Source organism: Salmo salar, chromosome 16, assembly GCF_965601325.2.
Source record: "Salmo salar chromosome 16, fSalSal1, whole genome shotgun sequence".
Taxonomy (NCBI): Eukaryota; Metazoa; Chordata; class Actinopteri; order Salmoniformes; family Salmonidae; genus Salmo; species Salmo salar.
This window is the reverse complement of record NC_138306.1, coordinates 66,861,479-66,880,411: the sequence shown is the minus strand read 5'-3', so window position 1 is coordinate 66,880,411 and position 18,933 is coordinate 66,861,479. Positions and strand designations below refer to the sequence as shown.

General features: G+C 44.0%; 1 protein-coding gene across 2 annotated transcripts; it reads right to left on the bottom strand.

Annotated features, from left to right (window-relative positions):
- Positions 1 to 843: 843 nt before the first annotated feature.
- LOC106574288 (major facilitator superfamily domain-containing protein 6-A) lies at positions 844 to 18,727 on the bottom strand. 2 transcript variants are annotated; one of them, XM_014150086.3, is made up of 12 exons: positions 18,455 to 18,727; positions 9,907 to 11,231; positions 8,247 to 8,317; positions 7,966 to 8,020; positions 7,514 to 7,836; positions 6,497 to 6,594; positions 2,841 to 3,002; positions 2,492 to 2,590; positions 2,209 to 2,288; positions 1,899 to 2,099; positions 1,658 to 1,706; positions 1,348 to 1,464 (listed from the first exon to the last, which is right to left on the bottom strand). In XM_014150086.3, exons 2-11 carry the CDS (start codon positions 11,227 to 11,229, stop codon positions 1,704 to 1,706), a joined length of 2,415 nt encoding a protein of 804 aa, XP_014005561.1. In that variant the 5' UTR covers positions 11,230 to 11,231; positions 18,455 to 18,727; the 3' UTR covers positions 1,348 to 1,464; positions 1,658 to 1,703. The 2 variants fall into 2 exon arrangements, with proteins under 2 accessions (XP_014005558.1, XP_014005561.1); XM_014150083.3 differs by lacking the exon at positions 1,658 to 1,706 and having other exon boundaries at positions 844 to 1,464; positions 18,455 to 18,725.
- Positions 18,728 to 18,933: the final 206 nt, after the last annotated feature.

Here is an 18,933-nt window from a genome sequence, read left to right as displayed (position 1 = left end):
GACTAATGTATGTGCGAGTCCATGTGGTCAAGAGTAAACAAATATTATACTGGTGTTTACCTCAATAAGATCGTTGAGGAACATGGGAATATAATTTTTTATTAGACTTTCAAATGAACTGATTCATAGAGTACCTTCAAACGAACTGATTCATGGAGTACCTTCAAACGAACTGATTCATAGAGTACCTTCAAACGAACTGATTCATGGAGTACCTTCAAACGAACTGATTCATGGAGTACCTTCAAACGAACTGATTCATGGAGTACCTTCAAACGAACTGATTCATGGAGTACCTTCAAAAGAACTGATTCATGGAGTGCAGCTGATGGAGAAATCTTAAGGTCAAATGATTCATTCCTTAGATGTAGACAACATGCTTAACACTATTGGATAAGACAGCTGCCATGGTCAGTGTTGTCTCTTGAGACTGTTGTAGTGTAATCACTATTTAGAGTACACTAATAATGAATTATATTAATTTCTGTGTTCAAAACAAAGACGATTCGGGGGAAACAATAAGTCCAATTAATTAAATCTTTTTTTCATTTTTTTTTTTCTTCCATCTTCAACATCAATATTAGCTTATATTCTCTGCCGAGACAAGGGATGTTGCAGATGGCATTGTGGTGTAGTTTCTGAAGAGAACACCATTACTGTCCTCCCACACACTCCCATCAGCAGCAACAGCAAGCACACCCTGACCTCAACCTTCACACAACACGCACGCTTAGGGTTAGTACTTCAATACGGTACACTACTGCCACCAAGTGTCTACTCTTGGGCTTTTAAAAACATGCCGGAATAGACCGCTATAATATCATTGAGACGCCAGAAAAGCAGTGAAAGTTAAAGATTTAGCTACAAATACATTTTTATTGTGTATACATATCATTTCATCCCAAGAGTCAAAATAATAACATGATTGTCAGAAGCTCGTGCAGGAAGACACAGAGGAAATAAATACATTACATTCTAGAAGGCAACAATCCCTTTTGACCCTTTCTCGATCAAATCCTATTTACACCGCGTCAGATGGCACACACACAGAAAGCATATCATTCGGTACTTTTTTTACAGCACAGTCATCGATGTGGAGTAGCGCTCAATGCTCCTTACCCCTTCCCTCCTGTACATGTCTCAGGCACCCAATGGAGACCCGCGACAATGTAAGTACCTGATCCGTCTCGAAACTCAACTCAAGCCTTTAATCTACTGCCGGAAAGGGTTTGTACTAGACAGTTGATGTGAAGCCTCAAAATTACCAGGTAAAAAGGCAGGGTGCGCCACAGAGTTCCCCTGGTCTGGTAGGGGAGAGGGCTGGGATTCGGGGTGCTCTGCGGGGTGGGCCTTGCTAGATACGCTGCTTGGGGAACCGTTATGGTGGTGTGGCGACTCCTGTTGCACTGTGCCGTGTTCAGTCTCCACTGCCTGGTATTCAGAAGAGGTCTGATCATTTTGCTCCTGGCAACAGACAAGATAATATAACATCATTGGCTAATCCATCGTGACAAAAATGTTTTGGATACACTAAAGACATAACCAAACCATGCACTAAACTAGTAGACCAAACACAGGAACATGGGACATTTGACCACATTCACCACGTCACAAAGACAGTGTCGAATTCACCTCTACAGTGCACACACAGTCTCACCTTTCTTTAGTTCACATGAAGGCGTGGGGAGAAATCGTTCACATAGTCACTGTTAATCATACGATATAAAAATAGAAAAATAAATCCCATTGAAATAAAATATTTCAAAAAAGGTTATAAAAAAAATGACATGAATTGGCTTAATTCTTAAAAACGTTTGAGTCGCAAATCTGAGGACAAGAGTTCTCATTGAGATTTGACACATCTTTAAAAAAAAAAGGACTATCGTTCATCATCCTACCTGCAGTGGCTGTGTCTCTGAGGGTAGACTACTCTTGGCCATGCAGTACATCTCTCTGATCTGGCAGACAGCGAAGGCTATGGTGACCCAGGGGGAGCCACTCAGCACCCAGGCCGGTTTGTTAACATCCTCCTGCTCCTCCTGGTGCTTAGTCTTCTTAGCCGGGGGTCTAGGGTCAGGGCGGGGCACCATCACACCAACCTGGTAGTTGTAGTAGTAATTAGTAGTAGTACACATCATTGTCCCACAATGGGAAATTGGTTTGCTGAAAGAAGCAGCATATGAGTACAACAATTTGGAGAGTTCTGACCTGGCTTTGCATCAAGTCTATGGTAGCGATGGGAACTGGACTGGAAGGAACCGGAATGTTCTCTGCTAGCATCCTGTCCTCTATCGAGGGGAATACAAATTGAGGTTATTCTTGTATGGTACTCTTAAAAATAAGGGTGGTTTGCAGTTATATAAATATTTTGTTTTTAGTGCAATATATGAAGCAATCCATTAAACCATTCTATACAGAACAAATTCCTCTAAGAGTGCACTGATGCAGGGTCTGTAAAAAATATGAACTGAGGTGCTCGCCCCTCCCTCACCCTTATCCTCATTCTGTCCGGTCAGACATTGAATGAAGGAGAATATGAGGAGTATAACCAGGGAAGCCATTCCAATCCCTCTGAACGTCTCTGCAGCTCCTGGAAAAAGAAAGATACACTTTACAGATACAGAAAAAACATAGTGGTAACACTTTATATTAAGGTGTCATTTAATAGGTTTATACATAGTTTATTAGTGGATATGTAGTTTATAAATATGTAATAAACCAGAACTCATTGGTTCTCAAAATCATGTTAAAATATAAAAACATGGCTGTATGGCAGGAGTTGCTAAATTTCACTACTCAAATGGGACTGTCAAAAGGGGCCGTTGTTGTCGCATCCGTACCAAAATAGTTGACGAAGACGCCCCCCACCATGGCCCCACAGCCCCGTCCCAGCCCCAGGTGTAGACCCTGGAGGATACCCTGGGCAGAGGTCCTCAGAGCTGGGGGCACCGCGGCACTCAGGTAGGAGATACAGGCTGCCCAAACCGACGCATGGGTCACACCTACAGTACAAAGAGACAGACAGAAAAAACAAAAGGTTAGAAAAGTGAAATATTGTGTGTGGCTCAGAGGTAGAGCATGGCGCTTGCAAAGCGAGGGTTGTAGGTTTGATTCCCATGGGGGAACAGTACAAAAATATATGCACTCACGACTGTAAGTCACTCTGGATAAGAGCGTCTGCTAAATGACTAAAATGTAAATGATGTCAGAGGACAAACATTGATGGAAGTGGTAAACATTACACAGCCTATAGGATAAAAATGCTTCTTCAAAGTAGGTGCGGCAGGTAGCCTAGCGGTTAAGAGTGTTGGGCCAGTAACCGAAAGGTCGCGGGATTCAATCCCCGAGCCGACTATGGTGAAAAAACTGTTGATGTGCCCTTGAGCAAGGCACTTATCCAGAGCGACTTACAGGAGCAATTAGGGTTAAGAGTGTCTGCTAAATGTAAAATGTTACAGAAGAAAAAAGCAGTCCGTCTTGTAGTATTAGCACAAATTGAAAAAAAACAATCTAACAGGAAACCTCACCTCTACTTTATTTAAGTCATTTGAGTCAATTGTCATTTGAGTCAATTGGAGGTGTACCTGTGGATGTATTTCAAGGCTTACCTACAAACTCAGTGCCTCTTTGCTTGAAATCATGGGAAACTCAAAATAAAAATCAGCCAAGACCTCAGGAAAAAAGAATTGTAGACCTCCACAAGTCTGGTTCATCCTTGGGAGCAATTCCCAAACGCCTGAAGGTACCACGTTCATCTGTACAAACAATAGTACGCAAGTATAAACACCATGGGACCACGCAGCCGTCATACCGCTCAGGAAGGAGATGCGTTCTGGTCTCCTAGAGATGAACGTACTGTGGTGCGAAAAGTGCAAATCTATCCCAGAACAACAGCAAAGGACCTTGTGAAGATGCTGGAGGAAACAGGTACAAAAGTATCAATATCCACAGTAAAACAAGTCCTATAAATCGACATAACCTGAAAGGCAGCTCAGCAAGGAAGAAGCCACTGCTCCAAAACAGCCATAAAAAAGCCAGACTACGGTTTGCAACTGCACATGGGGACAAAGATCGTACTTTTTGGAGAAATGTCCTCTGGTCTGATGAAACAAAAATATAACTGTTTGGCCATAATCACCATCGTTATGTTTGGAGGAAAAAGGGGGAGGCTTGCAAGCCGAAGAACATCATCCCAACCATGAAGCACGGGGATGGCAGCATCATGTTGTGGAGGTGCTTTGCTGCAGGAGGGACTGGTGCACTTCACAAAATAGATGGCACCATGAGGAAGAACAATTATGTGGATATATTGAAGCAACATCTCAAGACATCAGTCAGGAAGTTAAAGCTTGGTCACAAATGGGTCTTCCAAATGGACAATGACCCCAAGCATACTTCCAAAGTTGTGACAAAAATGGCTTAAGGACAACAAAGTCAAGGTATTGGAGTGGACATCACAAAGCCCTGACCTCAAGCCTATAGAACATTTGTGGGCAGAACTGAAAAAGCGTGTGCGAGCAAGGAGGCCTACAAACCTGACTCAGTTACACCAGCTATGTCAGGAGGAATGGGCCAAAATTCCACCAACTTATTGTGGGAAGCTTGTGGAAGGCTACCCGAAACGTTTGACCCAAGTTAAACAATTTAAAGACAATGCTACCAAATACTAATTGAGTGCATGAATGTGATGAAAGAAATACAAGCTTAAATAAATAATTCTCTACTATTATTCTGACATTTCACATTCTTAAAATAAAGTGGTGATCCTAACTGACCTAAGACAGTGAATGTTTACGAGGATTAAATGTCAGGAATTGTGAAAAACTGAGTTTAAATGCATTTGGATAAGGTGTATGTAAACTTCAACTGTATATACACACACATTCTTATGCTGAAGTAACAGGATGGTCATCTTACTTTGCTTTGTGGGCTGGAGTTGCAAAACACTTCTCTAAGACATAAAGCTCAGGAAGAAGCTATAGCACCAAAGCAAACAGTGCCCATCACTTATGACCAGTAATAACGAGCTTATTCTTACTTATTTATTGAGCGCATTACCAGTTATTACTAGAAAAATTGTCATGAGGCGTAGGCCTATAGGACATTTTATCCGCCACCATTCAAAACACAACGCCACAGTTACATTCCTTGCAAGAATCATGGATGAGTACATTCACTTTATAAGTCGGGACCTCTGTCCTAGAGCACGGGTCGGCAACAGGCTATTTCTTTGCCCCCCCCCCCCCCCCCCCAACGTGTTTAGTAAAAAAAAATACAAACAATCATTATATACACTACCTAACCAAAAGTATGTGGACACCTGCTCGTCAAACATCTCATTCCAAAATCATGGGCATTAATATGGAGTTGGTTCCCCTTTGCTGTTATAACAGCCGCCACTCTTCTGGGAAGGCTTTCCACTAGATGTTGGAACATTGCTGCGGGTACTTGCTTCCATTCAGCCACAAGAGCATTACTGAGGTCAGGCACTAATGTTGGACGATTAGGCCTGGCTCTCAGTCCGCGTTCCAATTCATCCCAGAGGTGTTCAAAGGGGTTGAGGTCAGGGCTCTGTGCAGGCCAGTCAAATTCTTCCACACCGATCTCGACAAACCATTTCTGGGGGGGGGGCATTGTCATGCTGAAATAGGAAAGTGCCTTTCCCAAACTGATGCCACAAAGTTGGAAGCACAGAATCATCTAGAATGTCATTTTATGCTGTAGCGTTAAGAATTCCCTTCACTGGAACTAAGGGGCCTAGCCTGAACCATGAAAAACAACCCCAGACCATTATACCAAAAAAAGAAGTGTAAAATCACCAGGAATTCAACTACAAATGTGTTTCATTTAGGAAGTCTGTTCCCAAGTGTTCCCACATCCCAAAAAAATCTAATATATGATTGCGTCTCAAAATACAATCTCTTTTTGGGCTTAGTTGTGGTCAATTTGGAGTGTAGAAATTATTATAGTTATTTTCTGGGACCGACCATTCTCTTCAACAAAATTCGGCCCACTCTGGATCTAGTTGCCTACCTCTGTCCTATTGGTTATTGTGTACCCAAGGTGTCTGAAAGAGGGAGTGGAACAATATATTCTCCTGTCCAGTGTTTGACAAGACCCATCCAACCTGCTCTTAAATAATCTCATCTGTAACCACAGATCGACAAACAGGGATAACATGGTGCCTATTCACTAGTCATATGACATTACCAGGATATCCTTATTGAATTTCCTTTTGTTGATACTGTCTTTTAATATGACAGTTTGTTGTGATACTGTAAAGGCCTTTTCAATTCAAATCAATATTAACATTCCTATATTAACATTAAAAGGTGTTTTATAAGGCAGCGATTGCTTGAAATAACAGATTCCTGTCCTAAGATGTACTTTTCTGAGGCTCAATAATACAGCCCTTAACTACAGAATCAGATTTGAACCTTTCCTCAGTCAGATGTCAACAGGAAGTAATGTCAATGCCGGACCTGATCTCTCTTACCTTGTAAGACCTCCATAGGCAGAACTATCCATGCATTCTCCAAGTAAGAAATGTACAGGTAGCGTGCTGTGTTACATGCCAAGCCAATGTACAAGACCCTAAGTTAGGAAAACAGGGAGGAAAGAAAGAAATTAGTGATGAGATTTTCAGAGGTTAGGTACTCCGAGCAAAAGTTATTAAGAAGAAGCAAAACAGATCAAATAGGGTGATGTATGGAATGTATAGGCTTTTCAGACTTAGAGCGTCTTTTGTTGCGTTAATTAGGATTCCATCGCAGAATACTCATCCAAGGTTTAAAGCAGGGGTGGGCAATTCCAGTCCTCGAGGGCCTGATTGGCATCACAGTTTTGCTCCAGCTAACACACCTGACTCCAATAATCACCTAATCGTGATCTTCAGTTTAGAATGCAATTTGATTAATCAGCTGTGTTTGCTAGGGATGGAGAAAAAGTGTGACATCAAATCACCCCTGGTTTTAAGAGATGCCCTACTAGGTATAGTTAGTATTACTCTTTGTGCACAGTGCCCATTGAACTGGTGAGGCAAAAAGCAAAAAAATTCTTCTTGAGACCTTTGCACTAATAGGTAACTGTATTTCTTGCAGGGTTATAACCACCCATGATGTTAGAGAAGAATGCTTTTAAATGGTGGGTCAAAATGACATAGGTCGCACAGAGCTGCCAGATGGATGGGCCTCTCTCCTTAAACATAACACCCTCAAATGTCCCTGCTCTGTGCTAGGTCTGTCTGTCTGACTATAGTATACGCACAAGGTCTGTGTGACGTTCAAGCAAGAGGCACTCTAAACGAACACGATTGTTTACATGCAGCATGTCTAGTTGAGGTGAAACGGGATAGCAAACGTGGAAATCCTCAGTTTCAGAAAATTCGGTGTGCTTTGGTTGTTGTTGCTGCTGCTGTTTTTGGTAAAAGATTTGGTTAAAAGAGATGGATAATGTGATATCCCTTCCTCCGCCACCCTCCCAAAAACAAGAACACCAACAACCCCATCCTTACCTGATGTGTCCCACCAGCTCGATAAACTTATGACTGGTGAAGTAAGCAGCCAGCTCCGACACATGACTCAGAACCGAACACACTCCAAACAGCGTGGTGGTCCCCTTCAGGTCTTCTAGATGCCAATACAGGAAGGTGAACACAAAGCCGTAACCGAAGCCCATGAACCAGGCAACAAACAGCACCGTGCTGTACTGAACACTACACAGCAGCCTGAGGAGGTCACTGTAATAGAAAGGCTGTTCGGTGGTGGTGGACTCTGGGGTGATGGGGGTCTGGTCCGAGGTGGAGCTCTCCTCTGGAGATGCCACATTCCCATCTACCTGTGTGAAAAAAATGGTGTAAAACGAATAAAATAACAATTTTCTATTTAAAGCAGTATTTACTTCGGCTAAAGAAATTAGAAAGACTATTTCCACTTAGTGTGAGTTTTCATTTTCCAGTTGATTTACCTGTGGTATCTCTACCTCATGGGGCCTCTGAGGCACCTCCTGTCTGTAGTCCCCACTGTCAAATCAAATCAAACTTAATTTAAAGGCAATTTAAAATCGCCACACACTTTACAGTAAAATAAATCAAATAGAAGATATTAAAAACAAACAGCAATTCTATGAAAGTGATGAATAAAAGAACATAAAACAAAAAGTCTAAAATAACAATAAAATCATTGATTTAAGGAAAAGCTAAAAAAGGTGGGGTTTCAAACAGTTTAAATTGGGTCTGCCCCTATTACCTGTCGAAGTAGAATTGTGTTGCTACCACCAGGGCCAGACCCATCATCACTCCAAACACTATGAAGGCCACCTGGGGAAGGAACGAGTGAAGAAATGAACAAATTAACTACATTTTTTATTTACGTATCAACTATGTTGCCATTAGCGACCCATTGCTTATTATTTTTTATAGCAACTCTTTACAGGCCTCCTGGGCCATATTATCTTTCCGATTTGGTCCTGTCGTACATACCTACACGTACGCTACGGTCACAAGACGCAGGCCTCCTAATTGTCCCTAGAATTTCTAAGCAAACAGCTGGAGGCAGGGCTTTCTCCTATAGAGCTCAATTTTTATGGAATGGTCTGCCTACCCATGTGAGAGACGCAGACTCAGTCTCAACCTTGAAGTCTTTACTGAAGACTCATCTCTTCAGTAGGTCCTATGATTAAGTGTAGTCTGGCCCAGGAGTGTGAAGGTGAATGGAAAGGCTGGAGCAACGAAAGGCCCTTGCTGTCTCTGCCTAGCCGGTTCCCCTCTCTCCACTGGGATTCTCTGCCTCTAACCTTATTACAGGGGCTGAGTCACTGGCTTACTGGTGTTCTTCCATGCCGTCCCTAGGAGGGGTGCGTCACTTGAGTGGGTTGAGTCACTGACGTGGTCTTCCTGTCTGGGTTGCCCCCCCCCCCTTGGGTTGTGCCGTGGCGGAGATCTTTGTGGGCTATACTCGGCCTTGTCTCAGGATGGTAAGTTGGTGGTTGGAGATATACCTCCAGTGGTGTGGGGTCTGTGCTTTGGCAAAGTGGGTGGGGTTATATCCTGCCTGTTTGGCCCTGTCCGGGGGTATCATCGGATGGGGTCACAGTGTCTCCTGACCCCTCCTGTCTCAGCCTCCAGTATTTATGCTGCAGTAGTTTATGTGTCGGGGGGCTAGGGTCAGTCTGTTACATCTGGAATATTTCTCTCGTCTTACCCGGTGTCCTGTGTGAATTTAAATATGCTCTCTCTAATTCTCTCTTTCTCGCTCTCGGAGGACCTGAGCACTAGGACCATGCCTCAGGACTACCTGGCATGATGACTCCTTGCTGTCCCCAGTCCACCTGGCCGTGCTGCTGCTCCAGTTTCAACTGTTCTGCCTGCGGCTATGGAACCCTGACCTGTTCACTGGACATGCTACCTGTCCCAGACCTGCTGTCCCAGACCTGCTGGAACCCTGAACTGTTCACCGGACGTGCTACCTGTCCCAGACCTGCTGTTTTCAACTCTCTAGAGACAGCAGGAGCGGTAGAGATACTCTCAAAGATCGGCTTTGAAAAAGCCAACTGACACTTACTCTTGAGTTGCTGACTTGTTGCACCCTCGACAACTACTATGATTATTATTATTTGACCATGCTGTTCATTTATGAACATTTGAACATCTTGGCCATGTTCTGTTATAATCTCCACCCCGGCACAGCCACCCCTAATAGCCTGGTTCCTCTCTAGGTTTCTTCCTAGGTTTTGTCCTTTCTAGGGAGTTTTTCCTAGCCACCGTGCTTCTACACCTGCATTGCTTGCTGTTTGGGGTTTTAGGCTGGGTTTCTGTACAGCACTTTGAGGTATCAGCTGATGTAAGAAGGGCTATTTAAATACATTTGATTTGATATTATTTGTCACATTTTCAATGTCATACATTACCTGGTAGTTCTTGTACTCGGGCAGGATACAGCCGACCACGCCGTCGATGAACAGCGTAATGTGGGTGTGGTCTATCCAGATACCCACTAGCAGCATGGTCACGCCCCAGCCAAGGGACCCCCACATTCTCTGCAGGCCGTAACGGTCCCGGTGCTTCCCCAGGTACTGTAACGTCACTGTGTCCACAATGGTGACCGCCGGCGCGCTGAAAAACTCCCCCACGATGATGACCAAGAGGATCAGGAGAAAAATGCTCTCGACCTGATCTTCGTTGTACTCAATGATGTACTCTTTAGGTTGGGTGGGGGCAGGGGTGGTGGTAGTGGTTGCCATATTTGTTGTTGTAGTATTTGGAGTAGCTTGAGTGGAATTGCCCTGCTTGTGAGGCATCAATGTGGAATTGGTGGTGGTGGGGGCATGGGTAGGGGTTTTAGTGGTCAGTGGCATAGTTGTGGTATTCGGTAAAAGCTGAGTGGTATTGGCTTGCTCATCAGACACCACTCTGGGTTGGGCACCGGTGGGGGTGTGAGTGGCTGTTGTCGTAGCTGTGGTTGTAGCATTACTCTGCTCGTAAGGCACCCCAGCGGATTGAGTGGTATTGCTATCAGCACCTCTCCTATGCCTGTGGCGTAAGCTATAGCCAGAATCAAGGCCATTCAAAACAAAAGGGAAGCTAGGAAAGTAACTTTGAAACAAATCCCGACGACTTCTCCTCGTGTGATTGGTGGAAGCGTCCGGTAGCGAGCCGTTAATTGGTGTCATAGTCGTCAAGGGCAGTATTGGTGGGGCCATTGTGGGGATGTCCACCTTCTCCTTACAGATCATGGCAGCTGGTTTGACAAAGCCGATGCCACAGTTGAACACCAACCAACAAAGCACAGAGAACAGCAACAACGGCTTTCCTTTCTTAAAACGATCGGCCACCACTCCCCAGAATGGCGCACTGCAGAACTCTATAAAGTACCGGATCCCAACCAACAGTCCACTACGGCTTGGTGACATCCCTAGCTGTTTGTAGTAGACGGCTAGGAGTGGGTGCAGTGAACCGTATGCTGCATAGAAGAAGAAGTAGAAGATCTTGGAGATGAGGAGCTGGGAGTTGACTCTAAGGCACATCCTCTCAAAGCAGCCTAGGTCTTTCAGTGGTGAGGCCATGGGTGTCTCTGGAGCAGACCGTGTGTCTGCTGCTGCAGGAGTGGGTCCTGGCTCTCGGTCGGTCTGAAGCTCCAGGGAAAGAGTGTTGAAGGGTTCGTCCAGGACGTACTTCCTCTTTTGATCTTCTTCATCATCCGATAGGATGACCACTTTGTCGTCTGCGGCCATCTCTGGAAGACAGGAAGTTCGATTCATTTTTACTGTAACCTAAACAATAGGCTACATTGATTATCATAACCATACAGTCTATGTGTAGCAATATTGATGTTACTCATATTGATGTTACACAGGAAACAGAACCCACTTGTTACTTACCGACTTCATGTATTTGATGTGCTGGTTAACAATATGCAAAGTAAAGTTTGCTTAACTAAAATCAGCAAAAAAGAAACATCCTCTCACTGTCAACTGCGTTTATCTTCAGCAAACTTAACATGTGTAAATATATGTATGAACATAAGATTCAACAACAGACAAACTGAACATGTTCCACAGACGCGTGACTAACAGAAATTGAATAATGTGTCCCTGAACAAAGGGCGGGTCAAAATCAAAAGTAACAGTCAGTATCTGGCGTGGCCACCAGCTGCATTAAGTACTGTAGTTCAACTCCTCATGGACTGCACCAGATTTGCCAGTTCTTGCTGTGAGACGTTACCCCACTCTTCCACCAAGACACCTGCAAGTTCCCTGACATTTCTGGGGGGAATGGCCCTAGCCCTCACCCTCCAATCCAACAGGTCCCAGACGTGCTTAATGGGATTGAGATTCGGGCTCGTCGCTGGCCATGGCAGAACACTGACATTCCTGTCTTGCAGGACATTATGCACAGAACGAGCAGTATGGCTGGTGGCATTGTCATGCTTGAGGGTCATGTCAGGAAAAGCCTGCAGGAAGGGTACCACATGAGGGAGGAGGATGTCTTCCCTGTAACGCACAGCGTTGAGATTGCCTGCAATGTTTTACATTTGACATTTTAGTCATTTAGCAGACGCTCTTATCCAGAGCGACTTACAATAGTGAATGCATACATTTCATTTCATGCATTTTTTTTGTACTGGCCCCCCGTGGGAATCGAACCCAGAACCCTGGCGTTGCAAACACCATGCTCTACCAACTGAGCCACAGAGAAGGCAAGCTCAGTCCGATGATGCTGTGACACACCGCCCCAGACCATGACGGACCCTCCATCTCCAAATCGATCCCGCTCCAGAGTACAGGCCTTGGTGTAACGCTCATTACTTTGACGATAAACGCAAATCCGACCATCACCCCTGGTGAGACAAAACCGCGACTCGTCAGTGAAGAGCACTTTTGCCAGTCCTGTCTGGTCCAGCGACAGGTGGGTTTGTGCCCATAGGCGACTTTGTTGCCGGTGATGTCTGGTGAGGACTTGCCTTACAACAGGCCTACAAGCCCTCAGCCCAGCCTCTCTCAGCCTATTGCGGACAGTCTGAGCACTGATGGAGGGATTGTGCATTCCTGGTGTAACTCGGGCAGTTGTTGTTGCCATCCTGTACCTGTCTCGCAGGTGTGATGTTCGGATGTAGCGATCCTGTGCAGGTGTTGTTACACGTGGTCTGCCACTGCGAGGACGATCAGCTGTCCGTCCTGTCTCCCTGTAGCGCTGTCTTAGGCGTCTCACAGTACGGAAATGGCAATTTATTGCCCTGGCCACATCTGCAGTCCTCATGCCTCCTTGCAGCATGTCTAAGGCACGTTCACGTAGATGAGCAGGGACCCTGGGCATCTTTCTTTTGGTGTTTTTCAGAGTCAGTAGAAAGGCCTCTTTAGTGTCCTAAGTTTTCATAACTGTGTCCTTAATTGCCTACCGTCTGTAAGCTGTTAGTGTCTTAACTTCTCTAGGGTAGGGGGCAGTATTTTGACATCCGGATGAAGAAGGTGCCCAGAGTAAACTGCCTGCTACTCAGTCCCAGAAGCTAAGATATCCAAATCTACTAATAATATGCATAGAAAACACTCTGAAGTTTCTAAAACTGTTTGAATGCTGTCTGTGTATAACAGAACTCATATGGCAGGCAAAAACCTGAGAAAAAGATCCAACCAGGAAGTGTGGAAATCTGAGGTTTGTAGTTTTTCAAGTGATTCCCTAATACACAGTGTCTGTGGGGTCATTTTCCAATTCCTAAGGCTTCCACTAGATGTCAACAGTCTTTAGAACGTTGTTTCATGCTTCCACTGTGAATGGGGTGGAGAATAAGAGCCATTGGAATCAGATGACTGAGAAAATGACATGAGCTTAGTGGCGCGCGCTCACATGAGAGTTAGCCGTGTCCTTTTATTTTTTGAAGACAAAGGAATTGTCCGGTTGGAATATTAACAACCGTTCCACAGATGCATGTTCATTAATTGTTTATGGTTCATTGAACAAGCATGGAAAACAGTGTTTAAACCCTTTACAATGAAGATCTGTGAAGTTATTTGGATTTTTACGAATCATCTTTGAAAGACAGAGTCCTGATATATCTTTGTCTGTTGGGACTACAACACAAAGCACATTGAAACATTGTGGCAGTGAAAAAATACAAATAATAATACATCCCAGGCGCCAGTTTGGAAAAGGTCTGCTTTTACAAGCTAGTCATCGCGCCGAACGTCAATGCTAGCTGATTATAGAATGACTATACTAAAAGCTAACTGGCCATAAGCAGATTTGTGAGTAGCTAACATTCCATTCTACAAATAAATCGCCATGGAAAATCCAGTGAAAAGAAATTGACTTTGACGATTGTAATTTAGCACTTACCTGGAAAAGATGGAAAGAGGAATTTAATTTGTACATAGCTCTTGCAATGGGAGAAAAACCTGATGACTAAAGTGAAGCTACTGTATATCTAATTGGGGAAAAAGGCAGAGAGATTTGTGAGACCCTTGGTGTGGGCAGTACAAGAGACAATCTCTTTGTTGAGGAAGTAATTGCAGCACTAGATGCATTTTGTGATCCCACGAAAAATGAAACAATTGAGAGATAAACATTTTTGTCATGCGGAGTCAGGGCCAAGATGAGAGTTTAGACAAATATCTCACTGAACTTGCAATGTGAAATGCGTCAGCTGAATCTGAGAGCAGTGAGGATGTTCTCTGCATCACACAGGCCAAAGTCAGAGAGCATAAACATGGTACAGGAAGAAGAAAAATACCCCAATGCAGCTCTCTTTGCAACCATGCTGGTCAACAAAATGTCAGTCAGATTTCAGCTAGATTGTGGTGCTAGTTGTAATGTTATCCCTGCAAACCTCACAAAAGACAGTCACCTAGAGCCCTGCAGTCAGGTATTGGTGATGTATAACAAGAGTAGCCCGACGCCACTGGGGAAGTGCACACGTTAAAAAAAAGTGATCAATCCACGCAATAAGAAAACCTACAGAGGTGAGTTCATCGTAGTCAACAAGAATGTGCACAGGCCCATTGTAGGCAGCAAGGCTATCCAGGCAATGGAGTTGCTTACTGTGCAGCATCACAGCATCCTGGCCGTCAAGAAAACAGGGTCCTGGACTAAAGAGCAAATAAAACAGGAGCAAGCTGATGTATTCCATGGAGATGGATGCTTACCCGGCAAACTGAAGCCGGGAGTGGACAAGTGAGTGGAGCCTGTCCAGCAGCACTACATAAACCACTCAGAGAGGAGCTTGGTGGTCTATAGAAAAGGATGATAAAAAGCAGTTGGGGGAAAGAAAAAAAAAGCACAGACTGGATTGGCAGCCTGATCGCAGTGCAAAAACCATCTGGAAAAATATGAGTGTGTATCGATCCAAAACCTTTCAAGGCGCTCAAGTGGAGCCATTAACCACTATTGAAGACGTGGTGCCAGACCTGAACAGAGCACGTGTGTTCTCTGTTTGTGATGAAACAACTGACATGTGGAACTGGATGAGGAATCCAGCTATCTCACCACGTTCTCTACTGCCATGGGACGCTACAGGTGGCTGCGCATGCCAAATCGGAATCAGTTCATCCCCAGAGATCTTTCAGAGGAAGTTGAAACAGGGAATGGAAGGTCTGCCGAGGAGTCAAAAAATAAATAAATAAATATCACTGCAGATGGCATCCTGATTATGGGAGAAAGGAGACAACAATGAAGCTGCAAAATCGGGACGATGACAAGAACCTGTGAATGCTCCTGGACAGATGCAGGAAGCTCAATATCAAGCTGAATCCAGAGAAGCTGCAGCTCAGGCTGAAGGAAGTGCCCTACATTGGTCACCTGCTAACATCAGAGGGGTTTGAAAGTGGACCCGGGAAAAGCGACAGCCATCAGACAGATGCCTAGGCCTACAAGATGTGCAGGGGGTGCAGCGCCTCCTGGGCATGGTAAACGACCTATGCAAGTTCTGCAGCCATGCCACGGAGCACCGCAAGCCGCTGTGACACCTAACACACAAGGACTCACTGTGGGAGTGGTCAGAAAGACTCGAGCTGGCTTTCAAGAAAAATCAGCTGATACCATTGCACAGACCCCTGTGGTCAGTCTCAGATAGGTTCCTGGAAAACATGTGGTGCTGGCCAACACCCTAAGCAGGGTGTGCCTCTCAGAACAAGAGAACAGATGCCCTGTGGAATCAATCAACATGATACACTACCTGCCTGTGTCAAGCGAGAGACTAAAGGCCATCCAGAGAGCCACTGAAGCTCCAGACACTGAAGAATGTGATCCTGCAGGGGTGGCCAGAAGTGAAAGAACATGTACCCTTGAAAGTAGCAATGTATTTTCACAACAAAGATGAGTTGAGTGTGCAAAGTGGAGTTACCTTCAGAGGTGAGCGAGTCATTGTGCTTGCTGCCCTCAAAGAATCCCTTCCTCACACATAGAAATCGAGGGATGTCTGAGAAGAGCTTGCGAGCGTGTCTACTGACCGGGCATGAATGCACAGCTGAGAACATGCATGGAACAATGTAGCACCTGCACTGCATGGGGTGTGAAGCAGCAGAAAGAGACGCTGAGACCACACGAAGCACCAAAGCTTCCCTGGGACAAAAATATGGACCTGTTCAAGTTCAACAACAGAGACTACATGGTCACAGTTGATTGAAAACTCAAACTTCTGGAAGGTGGACTATTTGGAGAACACGCAGTCAAAAGCGGCCATTTCAAAACTGAAGACACACTTTGGCATACCTGACATCCTATATTCAGACAATGGCCCCCAGTACTCTTCAGGCAAGTTCAGAAGTTTCAGCAAGGCCTGGGACTTTAAACACTAAACATTGTCTCCAGTATACTCGCAAAGTAATGGGAAATTGGAATTGGCAGCGAAAACAGCCGAACGACTGATGGCAAAAGCAAAGAGAGCAGGTGCTGACCCATACCTAGTCCTGCTGGATCACAGAAATACCCCGTCACAAGCAACAGACAGCAGCCCTGCAATGGCACTGATGGAAAGACGTACAAAGACAATAGTGCGAATGATTGAAAATCTGCTGAGACCAGGAATGACAAAATTAATGGTCAGCAGAGAAGTTCAAAGAAAGTCAGCAGAGACAGGCAAAGTACTACAATACCTCTGCTAAGGATCTCACAGAGTTGCAATGAGATGACAGCATGAGAGTTGAGCCACACACAGGTAGGGCCATCCGAAGACCTACTGTATACAACTGAAAGACTGAATGTAAATCAAAGAAAGTAATAAATAAATAAATACATACACACCACACACACATTATATATATATATATATATATATAGTGCCAGTCAAAAGTTGACACACCCACTCACTCCAGGGTTTTTCGTTATTTTGTACTATTTTCTACATTGTAGCATAAGACATTAAAACTATGAAATTACACATTTGGAATCATGTAGTAACCAAAAAATATATTTTATATTTGAGATTCTTCAAAGTAGCCACCCTTTGCCTTGATGACAGCTTTGCACACGCTTGGCATTCTCTCAACCAGCTTCATGAGGTAGTCACCTGGAATGCATTTCAATTAACCTGTGCCTTGTTAAAAGTTAATTTGTGGAATTTCTTTCCTTCTTAATGCATTTGAGCCAATCAGTTGTGTTGTGACAAGGTAGGTGTGGTATAGGGAAGATAGTCCTATTTGGTAAAAGACCAAGTCCATATCTCCGCATGTGTGGTTCCCACCGTGAAGCATGGAGGAGGTGTGATGGTACTTTGCTGGTGACACTGTCGGTTATTTATTTAGAATTCAAGGCACACTTAACCAGCATGGCTACCACAGCATTCTGCAGCAATATGCCATCCCATCTGGTTTGCGCTTATTGGGACTATCATTTGTTTTCAACAGGACAATGACCCAACACACCACCAGGCTGTGTAAGGGCTATTTGACCAAGAAGGAGAGTGATGGAGTGCTGACCTGATCAGATGACCCAACCTCAAGCCAATTGAGATGGTTTGGGATGAGTTGGATCGCAGAGTGAAGGAAAAGCAGCCAACAAGTGCTCAGCACATGTGGGAACTCCTTCAAGACTGTCGGAAAAGCATTCCAGGTGAAACTGGTTGAGAGAATGCCAAGAGTGTGCAAAGCTGTCATCAAGGCAAAGAGTGGCTACTCTGAAGAATCTCCAATATATTTTGATTTGTTTAACACTTTTTTGGTTACTACATGATTCCATGTGTTATTTCATAGCTTTGATGTCTTCACTATTATTATACAATGTAAAACACAGTAAAAATAAAGAAAAACCTTGAATGAGTAGGTATATCCAAACTTTTGACTGGTACTGTGTGTGTGTGCAAATAGACAGTGAGAGACAAACAAACATTCAGTTCACAATCAAAATGATTGGACTACATACCAAAGTTAGGTGGAGTCTGCCTTTGTTGTTAGAAAAAAAAGAGAACGTGTAGCAATATTCATGTTACTTATTTTGATGTTACACAGGAAACGGAAACCACTTGTTTCTTACCGACTTCGTGTACTTGATGTGCTGGTTAACAACATGCATAGTAAAATTTGCTTAACTATATATATCTGTCGTGATTACAACACAAAGCATATTGAAACACTATGTTATACAGTAAATATGTTTAGCATGGGTATAATAAAGATTCGGCTACCCACAAGTTGCACAAGGGGTGTAAGAAATATAGTAACATTGTTACAACCTAAGAACTCATGTTGCTCGTGAGTGTGTATGTCATATCAGAAGAACCGGTGAAACCGGTGAGAAAATAAATTTCACCGTCCAATGCGGTAGTATGAACGAAATGCATGTTTCACAGTCAAATAATGAACACTTAACACCAAATTGAAGACATAAAAAGTACAACGTTTACTTTAAGCAGTGCTAAACAGAGCACTTACATCAAAATATTGTAGATTCGCAATAAAATTACAAAATTAGCGCAGTTTCTCTTTAACATGGAAATATGAGCTTGGACGCCCGTTTTCTCATCAAGCTTACCTGCCAAAGTCACCGGTCCGTATTCCTATTCTTTTCAACTATGACTACGCAGGTTCGGCGGTGGCAGTTGTGTCTCCCAGTCGTAAATCGAACGCTTCCTGCATTGCCTACAATACAGTTTATTTCGTCGTTTTCCTATGCACGCATGATACAGATGAATGATACACCGTAAGTAATATCCTTTAACGCTCATGCAAATACTTCCGACCTATAACCACACCTTCGTTCAGGCCATTTCGCTCAGATGGGAACTCCGAACTCGATACGCCCAGAGGATGGGTTTCGTGTGACGTCTCTGCTATCTGTTAAAGTGAACCCAACCTCCCAAATATTGTCCAGCTGCCCTTCAACATACACCAACTACTGTAAATGCATAAGAGCATGTTTATAACGAACTGTAAAGGCAATATGTGCAATTGTTGTTGTTTCTAAAATCTATAACATCTATAAAATGTATATTTCCTACATAATAAAGGAAA